The sequence below is a fragment of the Gekko japonicus genome, unplaced genomic scaffold, assembly GCF_001447785.1.
Source record: "Gekko japonicus isolate JY-2015 unplaced genomic scaffold, Gekko_japonicus_V1.1 scaffold3859, whole genome shotgun sequence".
NCBI lineage: Eukaryota > Metazoa > Chordata > Lepidosauria > Squamata > Gekkonidae > Gekko > Gekko japonicus.
Window position 1 is genome coordinate 92,144 of NW_015166547.1, and position 27,894 is coordinate 120,037.

Below are 27,894 nucleotides of genomic sequence, written 5' to 3' on the forward strand. Positions count from 1 at the left end.
ACACGTACCATCGCCCCAGCCAGGCCCAGACCATCATTAAAGTGTCGAATTCTCTGCCAACTCATTTTAAGTAAATGAAAGCATTTGGGATTGCTTTCCTTACTTTGTTTGGATCGTCTTAAGTTAATGTATGAGTTGTTTTTTTCTAAAGTAAAAACTCAGTATTCAGGTTAAATGGCCGTGTTGGCACTATGCGATCAATAAGTGGGTTTTGGGTCGCAGTTTGGGCACTCGGGTCTCTAAAAGGTTCGCCATCACTGCCCTAGAAAGTGGCTGGACCATAAGATGACAAACTACCAAGAAAGCAGTACTGAAGTTGGACGGGAAGACCGTAGCGGAGCCGAAGGGACTCCTCGCGTTGACCACCACTGCTGAAGATACCCCAACCTGGACCAATGTTGTCAGGGGGGTCATCTGAAGAAAGAGGTTAACTCGATGGGACAAGATTCAACATGACTTTCTCCAGTTAGGAGCCGGTTTGGCGTACCGGTTAGGAGCGCGGACTCTAATCGGGGAAAACCAGGTTTGATTCCCCACTCCTTCACATGCAGTTGCTGGTGAGACCGTGGGTCAGTCACGAGTTCTCTCAGAGCTGTTCTCTCAAGAGCAGTCCTCAAAAGAGCTCTCTCAGCCCCACCTACCTCACAGGTGTCTGTTGTGGGGAGGGGAAGGGAAAGGAGATTGTAAGCCGCTCTGAGTCTCCGAGTGAAGGGCAGGGTATAAAGCTAGTATCTTTTCTTCTTAATTAACAAATTTACAAATCAACTATTACAATGTCACGGGTCTGAACAGCACGTACCTTTTAGATCTTTAAAATCAAACTCCGAAGGCAAGCTTGGGCAGGAGGGGGGGTCCTTTGTGACAGAAGTATAACACTTGTCCTTAAAAATGAGCTCCTCAGTGGAGGACTGGAAGGCGGAGTCAACGGGGGGGGAGAGGAGCAAGGATATCACCGGCCTACCAGCTTAAGATCTTTCTCACACAAACGGTTTGAAAAGCATGACGAAAGCTATAATTATCAGTAAGGAAGAACAGCTGGCTTTGTGGTGGATGAACTGGCAGGGGAAACGCTGAGGAATTTCAGACAGACGATATAATCCGGAAGAGGAACGGTTCCCAAATGGTTTCTGGTCTGTCATTTCAGACAGAACCGTTTTAGAACCGTTTCCCTACCAGAATATATTTGTAATTTCAGACACAAACGCTTCTGTCCCGTTTAGGAAATGGGGCTGAAGCATTTTACCTGTCAACCACTTCCAAGTAGTCTTCAGTTTCCTCTCCCGGTTCCGCTGTGCTTTTTCCCGCCGTTTTTCGTCCACGCGGGCGATCTCTGGCTTTTTTTTGTAACGTAAGCTTTATAGGATTATAGCGCTATAGCGCTATAACGCAATAACGCAACAGTATTATATCAACCCCATTGAAATGCCTAGAGTGTTCTGTTATAGTGCTATAACGCTATAGCGCTCTAAAGCGAATGTTCAAAAAAAAAAGGCTGGAGATCGTCCGCATGGACGAAAAATGGCGGGGAAAAAGCGGTGCAGTCTGAAATGGCAAACCACTTGAGATCCAGCTCTTTACCGGAAGGGGAAAGCCATGTGCGAAATGGCAGCCCTATGCCGGTTCACTCCATGACGGATCAAAAACGGCGTCAAAACGGTTAAAAAGGGTAATGTGAAATTCCTCGCTACCTCTCCAACCCTGCAGGATCCTCTGAGAACGTCAAACAGAGCTATAATCTAGTATGCAAATCGCTATCACAGATCACTGTGTCTAGTAAAAAAGCGACCGCCTCCAACCTGTCTCCATCCCATAAGCACCAAAGCCAGGCCGTTCTCAGCCTGCGAGAACTACATGTGAGGAGGATTTCGAAAATTAATCACAAGAAGCTGTCTTTTCCCCTCCGCCCTCCCGCCTGAGCAGCCTCATAAGATGCAAACCCGCTTCGAGAAGCCCGGAAAGGTTAGAATCAAAGAGAGGGAGATTTGGGGTGGGGTATCTGTGTTTCCAGGGCTAATGCGGTGGCTCAAGTGGTTAAGACACTGAACTGCAGACCAGAAGGTCTGTAGTTCAGCATTTCGCGACCCGAGTGCCACATGACGGAGTGAGCTCCCGTCTCTGGTCCCAGCTCCTGCCAACCTAGCAGTTCGAAAGTGAGCAAGTAGATAAATAGGTACCACTTCAGTGGGAAGGTAACAGCATTCCATGCACCTCGACGTCTAGTCATGCCAGCCACATGACCGCAGAAATGTCTTCGGACAGCGCTGGCTCTTCGGCTTGGAAACGGAGATGAGCACTGCATCCCTAAAGTCGGATTCGACTGGCTTTCGAGCAAGGGGAACCTTCCCCTATCTGTGTTTACAGCTGACCCCCCCCCCATGATTCCTCTTGGATCTCCAGCTCATTTACTTAAAATGGAAACGTCTTCTAAGAAATAATACTAAATAATGCATACCCTTTCACAGACGAAAGCCATACATTTATCAGTTGTCTGTCTTTTGAGCTATATGGGCATATTTTGTTAATTGTCTTTTCGGATAACAAAATTATTAAAATGTGCATTAAAAACACCCGGCAGGGTTTCCCGGTCTAAGTTCCCAAAGACGTAGGACTTCCAAATCAGGCCCTCAGATACACTAGATTCTGGGAGGCCACACCCACTGGAAGAAAAAATGAGAAAGACAGAGCGGCTGGCTTTTGACCCAGAAGTGCCATGAAGGGGAACTTGTGTGATGCCTTACCTGATCCCCAGGTTGAGGTCTCATGAGAGAGACTTGATCGTAGCCTTGCTGAACCAGAGCCCACAAGGCGTCCAGCTTGCCCTGAAAAGACAAAACATGTGACAGGCACTGAACTCCCAAGAGAGAGAGAGAGAGAGAGAGAGAGAGAGAGAGCGAGAGAGAGAGAGAGAGAGATTGGATTTATACCCCGCCCTTCACTTGGAGTCTCAGAGCGGCTTACAAACTTCTTTCCCTCCCCCTCCCCACAACAGACACCCTGTGAGGCGGGTGGGGCTGAGAGAACTCTGACACAAACTGCTCTTTCAGGAACAGCTGTGCCAGAGCTTGTGACTGACCCAAGGTCACATCAGCAGGTGCAAGCGGAGGAGTGGGGAATCAATCCCCGTTGTCCCAGATTAGAGTCCGCGCACTTAACCACTACACCAAACTGGGGATTGAATTCAGCCTCAGAGTCCTTGATCTACGGTTGCCATCCCACTGATGGAGGTGGGGGTTCTCCCACCTTTGGGGGGGTCCACTCCATCGCCGGCCAGCTGGCCAGCTGGGGAGCCCTGACCCCAAACAGCTCCATCCGTGCCCAATGTCCTTGGCGTGATGATGTCACCTAGAGGTGACAACCTCGTCCAAGGTACGTCGCGTGGGGGATGCTCTAGTGCTGGTGGGGGGGGGAACTCTATGGTAACCTGACAGTTTCCTGACAGACTCCAGGAAGAAGACTGGAGCCCCCCCCGCCCCCCCGTCGGAACGTGGTAAGGACCAGGCATCCCTACCTTAATCTGCCATAATGTAGCCAATGCTCCCTCTAAGCTGTGGAGTCTTGTGAGCAAAAAATTCTACTTTGTGAGATACTGGCATTAAAGTTGTGAGCCAGCGATTTGGCTGCTGCATAAATTAGTCTGCTCTGGAGCCATCCTTCCTGACCCGAGACAAAAAAAATGTGTGAGCCGGAGGCTAAAAAACTGTGAGCTGGCTCACACTAACTTAGCTTAGAGGGAACACTGCTTGTAGCCATGAGTGGTACATAGCCAGCTTGGCCTCTGACATCTGGTGCCCATTATGTGACCCTGGCAAACTGGCCACTGCAGACGGTTCAAGCTTGGAAAAACAATTTCATATTTTTTTTCAGAGTTAGATGCTTTTTATTTAACAGTTCGTATAACTAAACTATTTTGATGTTAACTTTTAATAACGGTAGAATGGAGTAAACAACACAACCTATTTTATTCTCAGCTGTATAGCATTATCTTATATTTTGCTTCAGTAAAGTTTTCCCAGTCAAATTTATGTAAAGTTATTTTGTCTAAGATCGGGTACCATATGTTTAACGTGTTGTAAAATTCGCATTCATTTTGGTTCATGGAATCATAAATTGAGAATTTTTCCAGCATAAATATATCCAGGGCTATTTTGGGGCAGGAACGCACAGGAACGGAGTTCTGGCTGGTTCCCAAGTTGGCCACGCCCACCAGGAACTCATTAGCATAATAGGCCACACCCAACAGCAGAAACTCATTAGGATTGGCTACAATTAGGGGTGTGGCCTAACATGCAAAGGAGTTCCTGCTCCAAAAAAAAAGCCCTGGGTTTTGACAACAAACAAGTTAAAGAAAATAAGAAGCAAAAGATGGGTGTTGCTGGATTCTGGTAACATGGGGGTGTGGCCTAATATGCAAATAAGCTGTGCAGTCAGGGGTGTGTCCTAATACACTAATGAGTTCCTGCTGTTGGGTATGGCAAATAAATAAATTATGCTAATGAGTTCCTGCTGGGCTTTTTCTACAAAAAAAAGCCCTGAATATATCCATTGGATATGGATATGGATCCATTGATTCACTGTAGGAGGGTTTTTGTTTTTCCAGTTTTTTGCAATTGTTATTTTGGCAGTTGTTAACAAGATACTGATTAGTTTTGTTCTATTTGCAGGATGACGATCTGGAGGCCAGAGATGGAGTTATTTCGGGATTCAAAGGTATGTTATAACTAAAACAAAAAAAACCTGCTTTCAAAAATGGAAGCTGACTAAAATCCTTGTGAGTATGGATTTGGTATTAGATGTCAGATGGATCAAAAACTGGCTAGTTCATAGAAAACAGAGAGTGAGTGTAGGTGGGCAATTTTCTCAGTGGAGGGTGGTAAGCAGTGGGGTACCGCAGGGATCAGTACTTGGTCCACTGCTTTTTAACTTGTTCATTAATGATTTGGAGATGGGAGTAAGCAGTGAAGTGGCTAAATTTGCGGATGATACAAAGTTGTTCAAGGTGGTGAAAACCAGTGAGGATTGTGAGGCACTCCAAAGGGATCTGTCAAAGATGGGCAAGTGGGCGTCAACATGGCAAATGGGGTTCAATGTGGCCAAGTGCAAGGTGATGCACATTGGAGCCAAAAATCCTAAATATAAATACACATTGATGGGGTCTGAACTGGCAGAGACAGATCAAGAGAGAGATCTTGGAGTTGTAGTGGATAACTCACTGAAAATGTCGAGACAGTGTGTGACTGCAATAAAGAAGGCCAATGCTATGCTGGGGATTATTAGGAAGGGTATTGAAAACAGATCAGCCAATATAATAATGCCCCTATATAAATCAATGGTGAGACCTCATTTGGAATACTGTGTGCAGTTCTGGGCACCACACCTTAAAAAGGATATTATAGCTTTGGAAAAAGTGCAGAAAAGGGCAACTCGAATGATAAAAGGGTTGGAACACTTTCCCTATGAGGAAAGGTTAAAGCGCTTAGGGCTCTTTAGCTTGGAGAAAAGACGACTGAGGGGTGACATGATCGAGGTTTATAAGATTATGCATGGGAAAGAGCAGGTAAAGAAAGAGGTACTTTTCTCCCTTTCTCACAATACAAGAACTCGTGGGCACTCCATGAAACTGCAGAGCGGTCGGGTTAGAACGGATAAAAGGAAGTACTTCTTCACCCAAAGAGTGATTAACACATGGAATTCACTGCCACAGGAAGTGGTGGCAGCTACAAGCATGGACGGCTTCAAAAGGGAATTAGATAAGCATATGGAGCAGAGGTCCATCAGTGGCTATTAGCCACAAGGTATAGCTAGGGGCTCTGGGGCAAGTGATGCTCTGTCTTCTTGGTGCTTGGGGGGGGGTCAACAGTGGGAGGGCTTCTAATGTCCTGGCCCCACTGCTGGACCTCCTGATGGCACTGGTATTTCTGGCCACTGTGTGACACAGAGTGTTGGACTGGATGGGCCTTTGGCCTGATCCAACATTGGCGTCTCTTATGTTCTCTTATGTTCTCTTATATAAGCAGCTGCTTTTGACAGGACCCAACATTGTCTGTGTGTGTGTTGCACTACACTACCGCCCAGTGTGAGCACCTTCAGCCTGACCAAACAGCGTCGATACTGTGGCTACTTACAAAGATCTTCAAACAGCCAAGGCAGCCAAAAAAAACCTGCTTTCAAAAATGGAAGCTGACTAAAATCCTTGTGAGTATGGATTTGGTATTAGATGTCAGATGCCATGAAAATGATTGTGTACATCAAAACAGCCCGTGATAAACCAAATGAATTCTGACATTCTCAGTACGGTAGCAAAGCAATTCTATGATGCCCTTTGCCTAAAGGAGACCACCAACTCACTGACAGCCGGAGGTGCCCAAACAAGGGGGGGGACATTTCACCTTTGCCCCTTTATGCCCATTACCTGTCAATGACCTACAAATGATCAGCTCTGCCTTGCATTCTCTGACAGACTTAAAATATTCCAGAAGCTCTATAAAAAACAAAAAACAAATCAAGCCAAGATCTAAGAATGGCAGTCCTCAAACAGAGAAGCTCCAAGAGGAGATTACAACACGAGAGTGCTGATTTCATTCATGGACAGAGAAGCTTCAAGGGGAGAGCACAATGTGAGACTGCTGAATTTGAGTGCATCCACAAATTCAGAACAATGGAACCTCCCCCCGGAGGGGCCAAACAGGAATATAGGAGTCTTATCTCACTACAGAGGCTAATTTTCTTCCCCCAAGCATTTCTCCCCTGTACATTTTGCACTGTACACCTTTGTGTCCCGACTCCCTTCTTCGGAAGACTCCTCCCTCTTTCTGACAGATATAAGGGCCCAGGGATCGCCATTCCAACTTGTATCTGACGAAGAGGGGGGGTACGATTACTCTTTTTTCAGTACTGAAACGGCTATCATCTGGAGGAGGGGAGGGGGCTGTTTCGGTTGCCAGTGGGGGGGATAGAACTCGCAATAATGGGTTTAAATTACGGGTGGCAAGACATTAGGAAAACCTTTTTAACAATAAGGTCAGCTCAGTGGTAGAATCAGTGGCCCAGGAATGTGTTGGGTTCACGCTCCTTGGGGGTGTTTAGGTGGAAATCGCATCGTTATTTGTCAGGGATACTTTAGCTTATCCTGCACGGTGCAGCGGGCTGGACTGGGTGGTCTTCAGGCTTTCTATGAAGGGGGCTTTGACCCTTGGAAGCTTATACCCTTGGAGACCTTGTTGAACTTTAAGGCGCCACTGGACTCAAACCGAGCTCAACGCCCAATGCTTATCGATGCCTATTCCAACCAGTTCTGCTTCAAAGTCCACGATGTGCACAGCCTTTCACGCTCCACACACTCACTGTGAAGAAAGGCCACGGCACAGCTACTGTTCAGTTCTAGAAATGGAGGCCTCATTTCCCCCTCAACTCTGCCAACTTGAACACGAAAACTATCAATCAACTTTTGTCAAAAAAAACCCCACAAGTTACACGGCACGGAACAGAAATGTTCTTGCGCACTTAGTTTCATCTGAAGTGTTTATTTTGTAAGCCCCAGACTTGGAGCATGTTTTAATTTTTGTTAGTAAATACTAGCTAGTTGAACTCAGATCCTTTCATTTATATAAGACAGTTGCTAACAGTGTTCCCTCTAAGCTGAGTTAGTGTGAGCTAGCTCAGTTTTTTTAGTCTCCGGCTCACACATTTTTGTCTTAGCTCAGGAAGGATGGCACCAGAACAAACTAATTTATGCAGTAGCCAAATTGCTTGCTCAGAACTTTAATGCCTGTCGCTCACAAAGTAGAAATTTTGCTCACAAGACTTCACAGCTTAGAGGGAGCATTGGTTGCTAACCCAACTGTATTATTAGAAAACATGTTAAGAGTTTTAAGCAGTTAAGTTTTAGACAGATTTACTGAATAAAATACCAAGAATATTATTAATGTTACATAGCTTGTAACATTTGGGATTCTCTGTTTGTATCAATTGTTTTATATTCATTTAATAATAAAAAAATATTAAATTCCAAAAAAAGCATCAAAACCCTTTGCCAAACACAAGGCGTTACCTTAATGGGGGTGTACCATCTCCTCTGGGAAGGCAACTTCCGCGCATGAGGTCTCTTTGGCTTGGGCTCCCACGGCTCAAATTCTTCTTCCGGCAACTTGATGACGGCATTCTTGGGCTTCTCCAGCTTTGCCCCTTCCTCTGTTGACCCTCTGTCCCCCCATCTCACCTAAACGTATTCAAACACACAAGTCAGGTTCCCTCTGCCCAACCGCGCAGGCGAAGGCTGTGATTCACACACACCACACACTAAATAATCCACTTCCAATCCACTTTCAGTGTTCTTTCCAACTGGATTTTACTATGCGAACTGGCAAAATCCAGTTGGAAAGTACATCGAAAGTGGATCCAGCATGCATTATTTAGTGGGTGTGATCGCGGCCTAACATTACCACTCCTCAGACTTCCTAAACCCTTGTGTCAAACCTTGCTTCACTTTGCTTAACACAGGCCCCGGTCACACGGGCTAGAAAATGCAGGAGGGAAGCGTGGCTGTTTGCCCCGGGGCAAACTAACGCGCGACTGCGCGATCAGACATCCGGTTGAGGTCCCGTCGAGGTCCCGTGGCTAGGGGGGAGGTGCCGATCACACGACAGGCAAAGAAGCGGGGCGGCGCGGCAAACGGGGTTGTTGTTGTTGTTTTTACTTTTTTAAACTGAAGTGTGCGCATGCTCCGTTGGGTGCTTGTGCGCATCCGTGGAGACTTGCGGGAAAAAATGGCCTGTTTGCGAGGGGACATGGGCGGGCGCCGGATGCCCCCGGAAATGTGATCAGACGCCCGCCCTTGCCCCGTGGTTTCCGGAAACTAGTACCTTGGAGGTACTAGTTTTTTGCCCCGGATCTTCGACAGGAAGCCTCGGGTGAGCTACGGGAGCTCTACGCTTTCCAGATGTGGCAGTGTGATCGTGCCTGGAAAATCCACCTATCTTCCGTCTCTGTAGCGTGGCTAATGCTCCGTGTGACCGCAGCCACAGTTTGCCATCGACGCTGGGGGAGGGGGATGCCTTGGGTGGGGGGAGTGAGTGCGGCGTGTGTGAGTGCTCTATCTTAGACGGCGGAACTTCTCCCTGAAGATGCGCCTCTCCCCAGTTCATAGGGAGACGTCCTTGAAGCTTCTAGTGCCAGCTTGTGTAGTAGATAACGGGATCATATATTCCCATGAGAAGGGGGGTAGAGACACAGAAGCCGGGCTGTACAACGTGACGTACGTGTGGGCCTTAGGAGGGGTTACAGTTTGAACCTTCTATATCGATGTATGTATCCGCCAAAAAAGCTTCAGAACTGACACAGTACTGTTCATGCCTGGAACTCGTTCAATCCTCAATAAAGCCTTTCACTGCCAAAGACAGTGTGCTTGAGAGTCACTTGGCCAGGAAGTCTGACATCTTGTTATTTAAAATATGTCTGGCGACGGCTTACACGCCCTGACCTGGGTGGGCCTGATCTCGTCATATCTCAGAAGCTAAGCGGGGTCTGCCCTGTTGAGTACTCGGATGGGAGACCACCGAGGAAGTTCAGGGCTGCCACCCAGAGGCAGGCAAAGACAAACCAAGGGGAGCGGTGGCACAGTGGGTATATCCCACTGCCTTAACATCCGAACTGTGTCAGTTCGAGCCCCGCACTGGTGTGAGCAGCCAGCCTGTTGTCCCCAGCTCATTGTCCACCCAGCGATTCGAAAGCCTTGGCGAGTAAATAAAATGGGAACCACTCCTTAGAGAGGGTGGGCACACCGACTCCCCCCGCTGGGAAGGTGTTAGCTGTCGGTTGGGGATGTCCTGGTCCAGGATCCGGAAGGCGGAAGAATCTACTCGGCTACAAGAAAAATCCCTGCAGTGGGATGCTCCGGCCAGGCGGTGGCAGTGTGGCGACATGACATATGGGTCCTGAAAGCCCCAACGTCATCAAGCCGGTCGAAACGCAGCCTTTTGGAAAATGACTGAGCCAAGCCAGAAACGTTTCCACAGGGCAGTTACGGCGTGTGCAATTTAAATGAACTATATGTTGTCTTCCCTATCCCCTATGAAACATTGTTAGTCCCCTGTCTAAAGAGTAACTGTAAATCACTTTGAGCCCACTTGTGGGGAAAGCGATTAATAAATCGAAAGCATTATTCATTATTATTATACTCGTCTCTTGCCTGGAAAACCTTACAGCGGAGGTGTCAAACTCATTTGTTACGAGGGCCGGATCTGACATAAATGCTACTTTGTCGATCCAAGCCAGATCTGCCGTAAAATGTAACGTCAGCTACTGGAGATACAAACTTTATAAATGACACAGTCAAACCCAGTTAACAATATTATTTTTTACTCATAATACAAACAAAAGCAATTGATTCCTAGGAGTAAAAACAATTCTTTTGCTGAGGAGTCCACAAAAGCCCCCGTAAATGTATTTAATCATATGAAAGACTAGTTTCCCTCCCCCAAGGGATACCATACCCGCCCCCTAGTCATTTCCTTTCGTTTCTCGACAGCTTCGACCACACACACACCTCACCGTGTGCGTCTGTGTGCCCCCTAGCAGCCTCCTGCCCTCCCTCCCTCCCTCGCACCAGTCACTCGCAGGCCGGATAAGAGCTGTGGGCAGGCCAGTTCCGGCCCCTGGGGCCATACGTTTGACACCCCTGCCCTACGGGGTCGCTGCAAGTCGGCAGTGACTTGACCCCCTTTTCCCACCAACAACAACTGCTTACATAAAACCCTAAACCACTATGCAAATGAACTGACAGTATAGCAGCCCCCCCCCCCCGAATGCGGGCCATGTCTAGTGACTTTGTCTCGCCTGGCATCAGTCTTGGCAGCTGCAGATGTGTTAATTTTGATTTACTGGAAGTGCCTGTAAGCAGCGCCAGTGTTTGCCAGTGCGCACCTCCTAAAGGGTAAAGGCCAATCCATGGATGAAATACCTGCCAAACAACTGACCTCCATTCTCTTGATGCCCCCGACGCCTCTCCCGCCATAGTACGACGCATCCACCGTTGGCCATTTCTTCTTTGGAAACCCGTCTTCGTCATCTGACTCCTGTGGGGCAGATATGGGGGGGGGGAGAGATGTTTTCTAGAGCAAACAGTTTGGGGCTCGGTCAACAAGCAGACGTCTGAAATCTTGGCTTTGCCCGGTGGCGCTGCTCATCTGGCAGCCCACAGAAGCCTCTTGTCCACCCAGCTGGGGGGAGAGGAAGAAGCGGCCCCCCACGCCCGTTCAGTGACGGCCGTGTGTCTCTGCAGTCGAATGCACAGAAAGCGACAGTATCCCCTCTAGCCGCTGAGGAGCGAAACGGAGACGCGCTGCGCATTATACCACCAGATGTCTGGCTGCGTTGCTAGAATGCAAAGCAATCAATGCTCAAATTGAACCACTTTTTTTCCTACACGCTGTCTATATGCTTCGTGCCCTGAACTCGATTGCCAAGGTTGGCCCAGTCTCGCCAGATCATGGAAGCTATGCAGGGGTAGTATTTGGATGGGAGTCAGGATCCACAGCAAAACAATGAAGTGCACGCTTTTAGGAAGGTTTTACTTTTATTGAAAAGCCATAGATGCAATAACATGAACACTGTTAGGAATGGTGGGCTATCTATGCACATAATAGGATATAGGGCCTTTGTATGCACCCCCCCAGCAATACCCAATTAGATGGGCTCCCACGCGCGGGAGACGGAAAGAGTCTCTAACGGTAGCAAAGCGGGGAACCAGAACGATCCCACGAAAGGTAGACACCACACTCCTCCAGTACATCTTTACAGATAAGCGTTGCAGCTGTGAAGCAATTAAGCGCATGGGAAGGAATGCATAACAAGTAGAATGTCTCTCCCTCCTCATGGCAGCTTAGCTGACAGGTGGCTATGCAGAGGCCAGCAGTGACAAACCACCTCTGAATGCCTAGAAAGAGGGGAGCGTACCAGGGCTAACTGGTAGACTCGCCCATGTCCCGCTCTGCTCTCCGGGGCCGTGGTTGTACCCTGTCGCCCACAGCAAGCCAGCCGAAAGGGAACCAAACAAACACTGCCGAGTCCGTGCTGCTGGTGGGAACCAGTGTTCCCTCTAAGCTGAGTTAGTGTAAGCTAGCTCACAGTTTTTTAGCCTCTGTCTCATAGTTCTCTCTAAGCTGAGTTGGTGTGAGCTAGCTCACAGATTTTTAGCCTCCGGCTCACACATTTTTGTCTTAGCTCAGGAAGGATGGCTCCAGAGCAGACTAATTTATGCAGCAGCCAAATTGCTCGCTCGCAACGTTAATGCCAGTCGCTCGCAAAGTAGAATTTTTGCTCACAAGATTCCACAGCTTAGAGGGAACATTGCTCTGGCTCACACATTTTTGTCTCGGCTCAGGAAGGAGGGCTCCAGATCAAACTAATTGATGCAGGAGCCAAATGGCTGGCTCACAGGTTTAATGCCAACAGTAGCTTACAGAGTAGAATTTTTGCTCACCAAGACTCCACAGCTTAGAGGGAACAGCGGAACGTGCCCTGGGGGCAGGTCACCAACAAGTCCCTCCCATAACCAGGTTCCTCGAAGGACTGCAGGGTACGTCATAGGACACGGCAACAAAAGGAGGACGGCACAAGCGACGGAACAGTAAAGGAAGAGACAACTGGGGCAGCGGGAGAATTCATCTTAAGGAGCAAGACATTCCACGGATGCTTCACCAGGGAGTTTCAGGGTTGAACTGAAGCCAGTTCTCCCACTGCACCTCTTGACTCCTGTTTACAATGGTCAGGGGTCATTTAGTAGAAAAAGAGGTGTAGGAGCTCATTAGCATAACTCATTAGCATAACTTATTTGCATATGCCACACCCCCTGACACCACCGGAAGGGTGTCGGAAGGAAATACCCACCACTCAGGCTCCACTGGACTGTTTTGGATTGCTAGCTATTTGGGGGGGGGGAACAAACCTACAGATCTGCCCTCACAAACCAAGTTTTATTCAGGTACAAGCTCTCCCTCCTCTGCAAGGACAGATCTGCGCATCCCCCCCCCAAATAGCTAGCAATCCAAAACAGTCCGGTGGAGCCTGAGCGGTGGGTGTTGCCTTCTGACACACTAACGGTGATGCCAGGGGGTGTGGCATATGCTAATGAGTTATGCTAATGAGCTCCCGCACCTCTTTTTCTACGAAATGACCCCTGCCACTGACTATCTTTTTTCAGGAAGTAAGTACTCTGTTTTGTATTCCTTGTTTTGTCTTTTAGCCTTGATAAGTCCAAATGAAATGTTTAAATAACCTTGTGGTGCATCCCAGCTAACTTTTAACATTCTACCCCCGCCTTGGTAAGGGGCACTCACCAGACCATTACGAACCTAAAGGGGGTGGGAACAGGTGCAGGTAACACTTTATACAGGGTTAGTTTAGACTGACAAGTGCTACAGTTGCATTCCCACAACAAGCACTGCGTGGCGGGAAGCATTATCTGCAAAAGCAAACGGGCCGTGCTCTCAGTGCAGATGGGAATCCCTTTGGCACATTGGATGCACACAGGCTGAGCGACAGATGCTTAGGTCACCGGAAAAAACTTGGGCCGGCCCCAGTACTGAGGGAGGAACCACACGGTGCAGTAGTCTTTCTGTTTCCATTATAAATATGTGCAAGGGGACCGATACAATACCAAAAATGCATACTAATTGCTTGACAGATAATATAAGCCACGGACACAGGATATGGACTCCCTCTGGGATACAATCAGTTCTTGGGAGACCAAAGAGAAACAAAGGACCCAGCAGGATCCTAAAGTGAGGAAATCTATTCATGTAGCCAGGGTTCATTTTGTAGAAAAAGAGGGGCAGGAGTTCATTAGCATAACTCATTAGCATAGATTATTTGCATATGCCACACCCCCTGACATCACCGGAATTGTGTCAGAAGGCAACACCCACCGCTCAGCCTCCACTGGACTGTTTTGGATTGCTAGCTATTGGGTAAGGGGGGGGAGTGTGCAGATCTGTCCTCACAGAGGAGGGAGAGCTTGCACCTGAATAAAACTTGGTCTTAAAGGTGCCACTGGACTGTTTTGGACCATGGGGCGGGGGGAAGCTCTGCAACTTACCTGGCTGCTTCTTGCTCTGACTGAGGGCTGCTGGGAGCAGGGGGTGGGGCTCGTTGCATGTGCCCGCCCCCTGGGCTCTTTACTGCCAGAGCTCCACTCCCGTGCGCTCCTGCAGGAAATGACCCTTGCGTGTAGCTAAGCAAAACTGCGGGTAACCGTGCTGGTATACTGGGGAGTGCGGGATCCCATAACTGTAGTGGTCTAGCGTCTCTTATTAGGACCAAATTCGCTGGAATACGAAAACTTTTTCAAACGAAGCATGCAAGTGGGGGAGCAAGTTCGAAAAAAAGGCCACCTAATGGAACTTCCCTTCAAGATGGAGACTGCTCCTCCCCTGCCCCAGTTCAGCTCCTCAGGGACCCTCCTCCTTCCCAGAACGCACCACACACACACTCCAAAAGACTTACCGGCTCCGGGGGTGGGGGAGGCGGGGGCTCCTTGATGACCTGAAAGACACACACAGCCATCACGGCTTGCCTGCTTCCCCTGCCTTCAGCAGAGTGAGAATTTGCAAGAATAAAGGCCACAGAGCTGGCTTCTTGTGTGTGTGTGTGGGGGGACTCTTAGCAAACTCATTACATTCTGGGCCCTGTTCCATTCGGTGGCGGTTAATGTGACATGGGAAGTGAACTGAACTCCACCTAGGTAGAGCTTGATGTGAGAGAGGATGGCTTGCCTTAGTGGTACTTTCACACACTCACTGAATAATCCACTTCCAATGCACTTTGCAACGGGATATTACTGCAGGAGACGGCAAAATCCACTTGCATCCATCACTAAAGTACCTTGTAAAAGGTAAAGGTAAAGGTTCCCTTGCTCGAAAGCCAGTCGAGTCCAACTCTAGGGTTGCGGTGCTCATCTCCATTTCCAAGCCGAAGAGCCAGCGCTGTCCGAAGACGTTTCCGTGGTCATGTGGCCGGCATGACTAAACACCAAGGCGCACGGAACGCTGTTACCTTCCCACCGAAGTGGTACTTATTTATCTACTTGCAATTTCTTGCTTTCGAACTGCTAGGTTGGCAGGAGCTGGAACTAGAGTCGGGAGCTCACTCCGTCATGTGGCACCTGGGTCTCGAACTGCTGAACTACCGACCTTCCACAGCCTGCAGTTCAGCATCTTAACCACTTGAGCCACCGCAGCTCCAAATTGTAAGTGCATACCTAGAAAGAGTATGGCCATCACGAACATCCTGTTCCTGTACTGTTTCACCTCCTTGCTCAAAGCAGTTTACAAAAAAGCAAGGGCATTCCATCTTCCTGCACTCGTCCAAGAGCTGTGGTTGGTCACTGTGACTCTGTCCACTGCACGACATGGGACAAACAACTCGCTTTTCAACGCGCACCCGCTGAAGTCCCGCCCAGCATATTTTTCTAACCCCGCCCTGAGCAAAGAAGGGCCTTCTCCTCTGAACTCATGGGCAAGAGCAAGTCCTGGGGGGGGTCGGCTCCTGGCTCAGAGACCCACTCTCCGGCCCCTGCTGATTCCAAGCGGGGTCATGTGTCAGCCTCCACAAAGACACGAGACGAAGCCCCTGCCCAGGAGCTCGTGGGGGAACCCACCGGAAGAATCCTCCTGCTCAGGGGTCATTTCGTAGAAAAGGAGCTAGGGGAACTCATTAGCATAACTCATTAACATATGCCATACACCCTGACATCATAAGGCCTGGCAGTGGACCTGCAAGGCCGGCGGGAGTGCAAGGAAGCCCCGCCAAGGCCCTCCCTGGCCCCAGGCAAGCAGGGGGGGGGAGAGGAAGCAACTTACCCTCCCTCTTCTCCTGACTCCTCCTGGCTGAATGAGGGCCGGAAGCGGGGCAGCCGGAAGCAGGGGGTGGGGTTTCGTCATGTGCCCCGCCCCCCGCACCTCACCTGGGGGAACTGCGATCCCCCGCGATCCCCCCCGAAATGACCTCTGCTCCTGCTGCTGAATAGGAACCAGGACACCATTTTCTCAGCCAGTCCCTATCGACTCTGCCCCTGTGAAGGCCCGGCAACCACATGTCCTTGTTTTTGCAGCTTCTATGAAGAAGGCTAGTGCCTTCCCCCCATTTTAGAAATAAATGAGAGATCAAGCTGACAGTGACAGCCCCCCCATCCCGAGTTCATTCATAGATGATCTAAACCACAGTTAAGTGTCAACTCAAGTCGCCAACTCTTCCACCCGTCCGTCTCTTGGATCTAACTCTGAAGTCGCCAACAGAGTAAGAAACTAACAGCCTGTCCTTCAACAGCCTTTTTATAGGTTGGAATCAGCAGGGTGGACCTGAAATATCATGGCTTCCATTTCGGAATGCCTTTGACTAATTCAGTTTTTATTTATTGGCCATCCTATCTGGAGACTAAATGGTGGCATCTTATGTGTTTTTCGTGATTGCTGTTTTATTGAAGCGGTAGGCCGGGCCTGAGTTCTGCAAGGTAGGAAGGCAGCCAACAAATGTTTTAAATATATTGATAAAGATTATTTGCTGCAAACCAGTCCGAGAGCTAGCAGGCTTTTCCAACCGCAGGCTCACAGGTAGAAATCGGACCTTTGCTCTTCTGTGCCAGGCTGCTACGACAAGCAACCAGCTGATCAGGAAGGTTGGGGATTCAAGCATTCTTCCCCCCCCCCCCGTTTGCTGGCCCGTGCTGTTTGTCTCTGCCCTCCTCCTGTGTTTTAAACCTCCCCACCAGCCAAACCGAATCCCACGCTTACCAAGGTACAGCAGAGAGGCCAGAACCACCAGAGAAGAGCAAAGGCCACGAGCAGGAAGAGAATTAAAAGCACGATGAAGAGGATCGTCCCGCTGAACTGCAAGCAAAACAGACGTATTTCTGAGTTAACAATGTAGAGTCGCGAACTCTGGGTTAGAAAATCCCTGCAGATTGGAAGGCAGAGCACGGGGAGGGCAGGGACCTTGGAAGGTTATAACGCTAGAGCGTCCGCCCTCCTAAGCAGCCGTTTCCTCCAGGGGCGAGTGATCTCTGCTGCCTGGAGATGGTCAGCTGCAATTCTGGGAGATTTCCAGGCCGCACCCAGAGTTTGGCAATGAAGTCAATGTTGCCACAAGTCATTTCAGAGGCCTCTCCACCAGGGCTCTCTGGCGGTGTGGTGAAGCCAGGAAAACACAGGGCACAGTAGGCAGGGCTCTCTGCCAGAGCGGGTAGACCCAAAAATGAACTTTCCCAGGTGGAGTGGGCTTCCAAGCTCCAGTGAGGACTGAAAAAGGAGCCAAGAGGATGCATGTATCTGGCCAGTCACACTGGGGGGGACAATGGCCAGGAAATGGATGTGCCTGCATCTGTGTATGTTCACATGATCAGAGATCTCAAGGGCTGCATCCTCAGTTAAAAGTTCCAAGTAGGGGTGTGCAAAAAACCCCAGTATTTTTGGGAGTCGGGTACACTGAACCCGAAAAAATATCCCAAAATCCCAATACCAGTATGGTATTTGGATTCGGTAACTATTTGGGATTGCCAATTTTTTCTGGCTCCACTGTACCCTATGCGGACCATTAAAAATCAATGGTCCCCATAGGCTATAATGGAGAATCAATCTGGAGGGCTCTGGGGAGGCTTTTTTTTAAGGTAGAGGCTCCAGATTTGCAGCATAGCTGCTGTTGCTCCCCCCCCCAAAGTTTCAAAAAGATTGGATCAGGGGGTCCAAATTTTATGGGCCCCCAAAGAAGGTGCCCCATCATTGTATCCAATGGAGGTGGGAAAGGCATTTAAAGTGATTGCAGACCCTTTAAATGCCTTCTCCAAAATGAGAGGTCACTCTGAAGGCATTTAAAGGGACTGAGAGGACTTAAAATGCCCTTTAACTGTGGCTATCCTGAGGTCCCGAAAAATCCCGAATATTTTCAGGATTTTTTGAGTCAGCAATTTTTGGAGAGCTGGATAAGTAGCCCACTCGCTAACCAGCTGAAAATATATCCAGAAAATACTGATAAGGTATTTTTCGGGTATTTTTTTGGCTCTGTTTATGACAGGTGCACACCCCCTAGTTCCAAGGTCTTGGCTTTTTCGGGGTTCTCTCAAGACTTCTTGAGTTGGAGCTGCAGGAAAGGAACACAGCCGTTCCAGGGCTCTTAGTTGAGTCCCAGCCCAGATGTGTGCTGCCTTTGCAGGTTAACTGTGTTAGCAGCCACATGGCAGTGAGGAAGGGCCGTGGCTCAGTGGCAGAGCATCTGCTTTGCATGCTGAAGGTCCCAGGTTCAATCCCTGACATTTCCAGCTGAAAAGATCAGGCAGTAGGTGATGGGAAAGACCTCTGCCTGAGACCTTGAACAGTCACTGCCAGTCTGATTAGACAAGACTGACCTTGATAGACTGAGGACATGACTCAGGATAAGGCACATTCAAGTGTACAATATGAATAACAGCATTCTTACTGAGTCCCGTTTTCGGGAGGGGTCTGTGGCTCAGTGGCAGAGTATCTGCTTGGTATGCAGAAGGTCCCAGGTTCAGTCCCCAGCATCTCCAGTTAAAAAGGACCAGGCAGTAGATGATGTGAAAGACCTCTGCCTCAGACCTGGAGAGCGGCTGCCAGTTTGAGCAGACAATACCAACCTTGATGGACCAAGGGCCTGATTCAGTATTGTGAGCTCCCGGGTGTTCTCGCACACACGCATACACACTAGCACAGAGAGCACCAATGCACAGAGAGCGTCTCTGGGGAGTTTGCCTGCCAATATGGGCGACCGCCGCACAGCCCCCGTCTCATTTGGATTGCCCTTTGAATGCCCAAAGTGACAAAGCATTCAGCTGTCTTCAAGAGAAGCTCCAGGGAGGGGCTGAGCTAGAGGGCCCCAAGACAGAGAGGACCCCAAAGCAAGAAGAGAACAGAGCAGAGCAGAGCGGCACACTTACTGTGTCCGGGGCAAGAGCAAGGCCAGCAGGGGGAAACAGCCAAGGAGGCTATTCCCAGGCAAGAAGAGAGGGGAAAGGCAACAGGAGGCTGCTGCCAAAAGAAAGGGAAAAATCATGAGATCCTGTGAGAGTTACCGGATAAGGCAACACCGACATTTGCAAACAGGTTTGCTATGATTCGGGAAACTCTTCGCTGCGAACTCCCAGAATGTCTGCATGCGGGATCCACCACCAGAAAGGAACACCTGGGCCAAGGTACCCCGGACACCCTACCCGCCCCCCCCCCACCAATAGATGGCCAGACTAGAGATGTGAAGGCCCGGGAAAAAAACGGAAAAATTCGGGGAAAAAACGTTTTTTTCCCCATTTTTTTCCTGAAGCCTTTTTTGTTTTTTTCCGAAAAATTGGAAAAATTGAAAAAAGAAAAGAAAAAAAATTGATTATGGGACGTTTTATTTTAACATGACGAATAAAATATTTTAAGACCAAGTGTTCAGATATTTCCAAAACATTTCTAAAATATATATATATGGTATCAGATTGATGTAATTTCTGTGCACTGAGGACAAGCAAGTCCTAGGTTACACACTGAACTCTCCAATGAAAGAACAAGATGCATTTCTTCCTTTAGGAGGTGCGACTGTCAGAAGAAAATAAAAAAGTGTCAGTTTTGTTTTTGCATGTGGGTGGTATTCTGTAATAATTGTTTGGATACACTATATTTTTAATATGCTAGTTGTGATCATTTCATGCCAAGTAAAAATGACTTTCAAACTAGAAAAGACAAAAGAAATGCTAATGTAGCATTTTTTTCAATTTTTCCGAAAATTTCCGTTTCCCCCCCAAAAAAATTGGGTTTTTTTCCGAGCTTCAAAATTTCTGGAAATTTTACATCTCTAGGCCAGACTTTCGGTAGCAGGGGAGGGAGAGAACCCTCGGCCTCCAGCCGGGACAAGAGGCTGTCTTGTGAGATCTCCCTACTGTGGTTTTGTCCTCCCTCTCCCCCAGCCTGCCCTTGAAGTAGCCACGCAGTGGCTTCCTCCCACTGCAGCGGGCGCATACTTACGCAGCGTGTGCTGGTGATGCTGACAGAGCTGCTGACAAACGTCAGGCCGCTGTTCATGCTGACTTGCAGGTAAACCACCCTGGAGCAGGGGCAGAAAGAGAAACACAGCGTCAGGACCGCTGTCCCCCTCCGCCCATGCGTCGCCGTCGCTCTGGGGGTCCCACTCCCAAGGAAGCTGCCCTCTACGCCTCGGAAGTTATAAGCTCAGGAATCTGTGCCATTGCCCATTCAAGCTGGCCAAGCAGAGCTGGGTTGTCTCTTGAAACTGTGGGGGTGAGGTCCTGCCGATACCAACCTCCCCCCCCCCGAAGGACTACTGCTGTGCCAACCCTCCGAGTCCTGGTGGGGACTCAACAGGCTCTTGGCTGAGGGTCGAACCAGACGTTACAGCAGCCATGACCCCAACCCTCTTCTAAATCTGTGTTGCTCTCTAAAAAGATCAGAACATTCAGACTTCAAAGTTCTGGGGAGAAACCCGGATTGCGGAATTATGCAGGAATTGTCCGTGGAAGCACGCTGAAGGACAAGCCTGTTGCTTCTGCAGGAAAAAGGGCTGTCGGCTGTTTCTGCCACAGAGTGTCAACAGGTTCTACGTTAGCTGCGCTACCTGGGGGGAAGCCCTGCGCACCACTCTCAGCTTGGAGCCTAAATGCGGAAACGCGGTCTACTTACTGCCCGACATCTTCCAGTACAGGAGCAGGGCACAGCAAGTATGTGTCTTGAACAACGGTTGGCTTTTCATCTGATGGAAAGAAACCAAGAATTGGTCATTGCTTTGTACACACTGAACAAAACTGGAAACCCAGGGGAAACAACACAAAGGACAATCTAGAAGAGAAGGTGAAGACCAGTGACTAGCTCGCCCATGTCTTTCAACATTGCTTCAGTAGCACCGGGGGGGGGACTGTATGGGTGAGAAGCTTGACCCTTTCCACTGGTGCATGTTTCCCAACCAGTGTTCCCTCTAAGCTGAGTCAGTGTGAGCTGGCTCACAGTTTTTTAGCCTCCGGCTCACACGTTTTTGTCTCAGCTCAGGAAGGGTGGCTCCAGAGCAAACTAATTTATACAGCAGCCAAATCGCAATTTTAAGGCCAGTAGCTCACAAAGTAGAATTTTTGCTCACAAGACTTCACAGTTTAGAGGGGGCATTGTTCCCAACACACAACCGACCACCAAGAAATGCCAAAAACAGGAGATGAGGAAGAGATCGAGCATCTGCTTGGCATGCAGGAGGTCCCAGGTTCAATCCCGGGCATCTCCAGTTAAAAAAGATGAGGCAGTAGGAGATGTGAAATAGTTCAGCCTGAGACTCTGGAGAGACACTGCCCATCTGCGCAGACCAAGGGTAAGGCAGTTTCATGTGTTGACAAGGAGGGAAAGGATTCAACACTCCCTCCCCCCCCACCCCGCCCACCAGTGTTCCCTCTAAGCTGAGCTGGTGTGAGCTAGCTCACGGTTTTTTAGCCTCCGGCTCACACATTGTTTGTCTCAGCTCAGGAAGGAGGGCTCCAGAGCAAACTGATTTAATGCAGTAGCCAAATCGCTCGCTCACAACTCTAATGCCAGCAGCTCACACAGCAGAACTTTTGCTCACAAAGATCCAAATCTTAGACGGAGCATTGCCGTCCACGGCCTTGACCCCAACCCAGCTCTCCCCTCCACCCCCACAGCTGCTGTTTAGCAAAGACTAAAAAGACCAGCGACCCAACCATGACTCCTCAATGCCTCTTTTAGACTGGCCTTCACAGACCTTGAGGGAGACCTTCCTCTAGAGTTCAGAACTTATAAAGGTTAGTCAAGAATAGAAGAGGGCCAATTCTTAAAATCTAATTATGAAACCTAAAAATTATACATATACATTTTTAGGTTTCATAATTAGATTTTAAGAGTTGGCCCTCTTTCTAGGTTTTAGGTTCAGTCTTTTTTCCCTTTTTTGTCCTTACTGACCTTCCTCTAGAGACCAGGGAACCTGAGAGGCAAAAATCCCCTCAGAACTGCACTCCCAGAATGCCAGATAAGAAAAGGGGAGTCGAGAAGCTGCCCTATTCAGACAGGAAGCAGGCCGATAACCACAGCCAGAATAGCCAATTTTTTTCAGCCTTTATCATCCATCTGTCATACAGATATTTAGGCAGTAGATCCTTTCCCCCACTCCACAAGAAACTTCACAAGCTCTGGAGATTGGAGAGAGGGCAACTGTAAATACAGCCCAATTTCCTAAATCATTACAGGGGGTAGTGCTAACAGTCTTTTGACAATAAGATTGCCTCAGTAGAAGTTCACTGCCTCAGTTCTTATCCAAATCTATCTCAATGGCTTGATTCTCACTCAGGTGGTAAACCCAAATCTGGGGAATATAATTTGAGGCTCAGTCAGGATTTCAAGATGCGTGGGGCACTCCTCTGTGAGAAAAAAAGATTCCCACATGCAGAAAAGGAGCAATGGCGGAGAAAAGACAAGAAGCCTTCAGTAGAAAGGCGGACCTGGGACTTGAGATCTGTCCTGTCTTGGACAGGATTATATTCCCCTTGAAAAACCAGGTTCACAGCTTGGCAGCGGCTGTGGTGGTTCGTCGTGCTTTTGCCCAGCTTCAACTGGTGTATCGACTATGTCCATTCTTGAGTCAGTCAGACCTAGTCACAGTAATCCATACTTTAGTTACATCCAGAGGTCGATTCGGGGGGGATCGCAGTTCCCCCGGATGAGGTGTGTGTGGGGGGCACATGACAAAGCCCCGCCCCCTGCTTCCGGCCGCCCCGCTTCCAGCCCTCATTCAGCCAGGAGGCAGGAGAAGAGGGAGGGTAAGTTGCTTCCTCCCCACCTCTCCCCACCCCTGCCTGCCTGGGGCCAGGGAGGGCCTTGGCGGGGCTTCCTCGCACTCCCACCGGCCTTGCAGTTCCACTGCCGGGCCCCTGATGTCAGGGGGTGTGGCATATGCGAATGAGTTATGCTAATGAGTTCCCCTAGCCCTTTTTCTACGAAACGACCCCTGGTTACATCTAGATGGACTACTGCAATGTGCTCTGTTTGGAGCTACCCTTGAAGAGTGGAGGATGCAGCTTGTTCAGAATGCTGCAGCTAGACTAAGGCTGAGGGCCAACTTACTGAGTGTCACTGTGCTGTTGATCTTGAAGCTGCAGAGGACCTGTTCGGGATTCCTTGCGTGATAAAAGCCATTGCCTTTCACCACCACTTGGTAGGATTCTGCAAATAACAAGAAATTCTGAGATTAGAAGGAAGCAGGGGCTCTGTAGAAGGGCTATGCGATGCCATGGGGAGGGGCGGTGGCTCAGTGGGAGAGTGGAATGCTTGGCACACAGAAGGTCCCAGGTTCAGTCCCTGGCGTCTCCAGCTGAAAAGAGGATTTATTGATGTTATATATGGAACAGAATGTATGAATGTATGAGCTTGAATCTAAGCAAGGTATTGTAAACCGACCTATCAGAACAAGGGAAGTTCTGGAGGGAAGCAAAGTGATTGGTCTTTATGTACAGTTTCTGATTGGATCTTATCTGACATGTGGGCGTGGTTTGCCAAGCCCAGACAGTTTAAAAAGGAGCCTGTTGCTCCATTGTTTGTCTCGTTCTGGTTCTTCTGACTTCGTGTTCAATAAAGCTGTTAATTACTGTTCACCTGCTGCCTCGGGTCCCGTATCTAACTATTTATTAAAACGCTTTTTTAGCCGCCTTTGCAGAACTCAGGATGGTTTAAAATAGAAAATAAAACAAGTTATTTTAAAAAAATGTAAAATACCACAAGTTTGGTTTGGTTGCTAGCCTCTGGTGGGAGCGGGGGAACCCCTGCTTTCTCTAGCCAGCAGGGGGAAATCCTGCCCCCAACTGACCTTTCTGGGCCTACTTATGGTTTCAGGCAGGGGTCATTTCCTGCAGGAGTGCACAGGAGCAGAGCTCCGGCAGTAAATAATAATAATAATAATATTTGAATTTATTAATCACTCAATCCTGCTGGTGCTGGCTCTGAGCGATTTACAGTTACACAGACGGCATTTTCCAGATGGCGGGCACATGCAACAAGCCCCACCCCCTGCTCTCAGCAGCCCTCAGTCAGAACAAGAAGCAGCCAGGTAAGTTGCAGAGCGCCCCCCCCGGCCTCCCGGTCCAAAACAGTCCAGTGGCACCTATAAGACCAAGTTTTATCCAGGTACAAGCTCTCCCTCCTCTGTGAGGACAGATCTGCATGTCCCACCCCCAATAGCTAGCAATCCAGTGGAGCATGAGCGGTGGGTGTTGCCTTCTGACACACTTCTGGTGATGCCAGGGGGTGTGGCATATGCAAATAAGTTATGCTGATGAGTTAGGCTAATGAGCTCCTGCACCGCTTTTTCTACGAAATGACCCCTGGGTTCAAACACAACTCGGACTTTGCTTCTCTCTTAAGTCAACTGCTGAACAGTCAACGAAAGGTGGAGTTCGGTTGTTCCGTTTGCCATAAAAGTGTTCAGATGCTTTTCTTTATTCAAAACAGATTGGGTGAATGCATGACTTATTTCGATTGGTAATGGGACGCTGTCTGGAAACATGGAGACGGGTAGAGTCATCTTGCCAGTAACTCGTTTCTCCTGGGTTCCCTCTGAACTCCGCGCCCTATTGCATTCTCTTGCGACGGCTGCCCACGTCTAAAGCTCTGAATCTACCCCCCCACCCTGATCAAAGGTGTATGAGTGAAAGGGGCAAGGATTCTTTCCGATTGCTGACCAGACAGCCACTTGGGTTCTTGGTCTGTGCTCCCCCCCCCCGGGAGGGGGGCAGGCTTCTAATGTTATACAGTCCAGCTCCGGTTCGGGGAGACTGCCAGCCTGACGAAATGGCTAATTCTATTTAATTTGGGGCCGTGGCTCTGCCGGCGTCCTTTTCTTCCTGAGTTACTGTCAGATTCAAAAAGTCTGATGTTGACAAGACAGCGGGAGGGGAAAAGGTCAGCCCGGGCCTAAGCTGGTGTGCGCTGGCTGGGCTGTCGGCTTTGCTTCCACGACTCTGACGAGGAGCTGACGGCTTGCATCCACACCTGGGAGTTGACGGGGCCGGCTGGGTGCCACATCCAGCGCTGCCTTTCCATCAAGTCAGCCAGCGGAAGCAGCTGGGAACCAGGACTCCAAAGGGAGCGCCTTGGTGCAGGGATTCTTAGAAAAATAGACTTAAGCAGAGATTGAATCAGCAGAGCAAGGCGTGAGAGCCTGAGATCACGTGTACGTTTGAAAAATAGAAACTTTACTAGGAACCAACATGGGGACAACAAAAGTCCGCATGGTCAAAGCAATGGTATTCCCGGTAGTCATGTATGGCTGCGAGAGTTGGACTATAAGGAAGGCCGAGCACCGAAGAATAGATTCTTTTGAACTATGGTGCTGGAGAAGACTCTTGAGAGTCCCTTGGACTGCAAGGAGATCAAATCAGTCAATCCTAAAAGAAATCAACCCTGACTGTTCCCTGGAAGGCCAGATAAGGAAACTGAAGCTCAAATACTTTGGCCACCCAATGAGAAGGGAGCACACACTGGAGAAGACCCTGATGCTGGGAAAGACTGAAGGTCAAAGAAGACGGGGACGGCAAAGGATGAGATGCTTAGACAGTGTTACGGATGCAACAAACATGAAGTTGAGCAAACTTCAGAGGACGGCGGAAGACCGGAAGGCCTGGCGTGATCTGGCCCATGGGGTCGCGAAGAGTCGGACTCGACTGTGCGACTGAACAACAACAAAACATGGGGAAAAGGTAAACGGGATGCAAAATAAGAAACGCTAGTTTCCTACAAGTTTACTGCAAAAGGTACTATAGGAAAGGAATGGCGTCTCCTTCTTCTCCGAGAAGGAAAGGAAGAAAGAAAGACCCCAGTATGCTAAATAGCCAATGCACTGATTTCCAGTCACAAAGCTAAAGGGTCAGGTCGTTTTACTAAGACCTCCTACAAGATTTGAGGGCTCTTCTCACTTAGTAACAGATGGGGGGGGAAGCAATAAACATGTGACTTCCTTTTGACCAACACAAAGTTAACTCTGTAATTACTGAAGTGTTTTAACTTGCTAAACCCAACACAGGAGGTCTCTCAGTCACTTTGAACCGGGACAACAGAGAGATACCCACCACACACACCCCAGCGTGCAAAGATTAGAATACAAACACAGGACTACCAGTCAGCCGGGCCGCAAAACAAGAAGCGCCAGAGCAGCGGCATCAACAAAAACGACATAGCATCCAGAGAGGAGACGTTACGGTATCCCTGTATACTGCCCTGTTCAGACACCATTTGGAGTATTATGTCCGGTTCTGGAGGCCTTTAATAGAAAGGACATCGAATCTTTAAAGCAGGTACAGAGGAGAGTGAAGAGGATGATTAGGGGTTTGGAGACTAAGATCCCTTCCAGACGGCCTTGGTAATCTGTTTTGGTAGCCAGTTGCTGTGGGATTTCTTTGTGTCATTTCAGACACAACCGTTTTAGTAACCAGCTGCTAACGGATTTTATTTACCTTTTCATACAAAGCCACTTGCATCTGGTTAACAAAGTGTGTCTGAGCCATTCTGGAGGTAAACAGCTTTCTTCCGTTTTCACCTCTTCTTTGCGCTTCCAAATCACTGTAGTGAGCTTTTTAAAATGTCTGCAGTGCTTCCAATAGCGCCACACTTTCCCCCCAAGCTTCAACCTTTTTTTTTAATGTTCTAAGTTGAGCGCTATAGTGCTAGACCACTATAGTGCTACAGCGACACCATTGAGATGCATTGAGAAGTGCTCTATCAGTCTAGCGCTATCGTGCACAACTTCTCAAGAAACGCTCAAGAAAAAGCTTGTGGAAGATCACGTGGCAAAAAAGGGCAGGGGGGGAACATGGCACTGTTTAAAATCACCAGATTGCTTCAGAGACAGCTCACGAATGAAATAAAATTTGCTGTATGAAACATCCATCCCTGTATTGCTTTACTCAGAACCAGGCCAACAATGGATAACATCTGGTTTAGAACATTAATGCGAAATGGGCATCCGCTTTATGAGGAAAGGCAGTGGGGATTAGGAATGTTTAGCCTGGAGGAGGTTGGAGAGGGGATATGATCACTCTTTTTAAGTATTTGAAGGGCTGTCGTTTAGAGGAGGTCAGGATGCTGTTTCAGCTGGTAGTGGAGGATGTGTGTGTACCAAAAACTGTCAAGTTGCTTCTAACTTACGGCGAACCTCTGAATGAATGTCCCCCTAAACCTCCTATCATCAACAGCCTGGTTAGGCTGACAGCCTGTGACTGGCCCGACGTCACCCAGCAAATTTCCATGGCTGAATGGAGATTTGAACCTGGGCCTTCCCGACCCCAGTTCAACACTTTAACCACTATACCACACTGGCCGGCTGTACACGCATGCATGTTTGTGTATACATAAACACTCATGTACACACTAGTGTTTCTAAAAGGAAGAGCATCTGCTTTTTTAAAGTAATTTTTAAAGCATAATCTGAAAAAAAGTTGGTTTGGTTAGGTGACCATACCGTGTGGAAAATCAAAACAGAAAATTCGAAGAGCACAGATATTATCCACACATAAACATGACCCAATGTGTTCTGCTTCACTTTGGTAATATCTTGTTCTTCTATCAACTTAGAAGGAGGAGGAGGAGGAGGAGATAGGATTTGTACCCTGCCCTTCACTACCCAAAGGAGTCTCAGAGCGGCTTACAATCTCCTTCCCTTCCCCTCCCCACAACAGACACCCTGTGAGGTCGGTGGGGCTGAGAGAGCTCTTTATTTATATTTATTTATTTATTTATTTTTAAAATTTATATCCCGCCCTCCCCGAAGGCTCAGGGCGGCTCACAAGGGGCATAAATGCCGAAGTTAAAACAATAAAACAACGCAAAACAGTATAAAATACAGTAAATACAAATTCTTTTG

The 27,894-nt window shown here is 48.7% G+C and overlaps 1 protein-coding gene across 1 annotated transcript in view; it reads right to left on the reverse strand.

Moving 5' to 3' along the window:
- LOC107111375 (anthrax toxin receptor 1-like) overlaps nucleotides 1-27,894 on the reverse strand; it is a gene marked incomplete at its 5' end in the record, with an annotated part of 46,523 nt that overhangs the window by 18,379 nt on the left and 250 nt on the right. Inside the window, 8 exons of the mRNA XM_015412343.1 lie at nucleotides 2,739-2,819; nucleotides 8,048-8,215; nucleotides 10,971-11,069; nucleotides 14,497-14,535; nucleotides 16,782-16,877; nucleotides 20,004-20,082; nucleotides 20,676-20,745; nucleotides 23,109-23,226. Coding sequence (XP_015267829.1) covers nucleotides 2,739-2,819; nucleotides 8,048-8,215; nucleotides 10,971-11,069; nucleotides 14,497-14,535; nucleotides 16,782-16,877; nucleotides 20,004-20,082; nucleotides 20,676-20,745; nucleotides 23,109-23,226 — 750 coding nt within the window. The remainder of the gene's footprint in view (nucleotides 1-2,738; nucleotides 2,820-8,047; nucleotides 8,216-10,970; nucleotides 11,070-14,496; nucleotides 14,536-16,781; nucleotides 16,878-20,003; nucleotides 20,083-20,675; nucleotides 20,746-23,108; nucleotides 23,227-27,894) is intronic.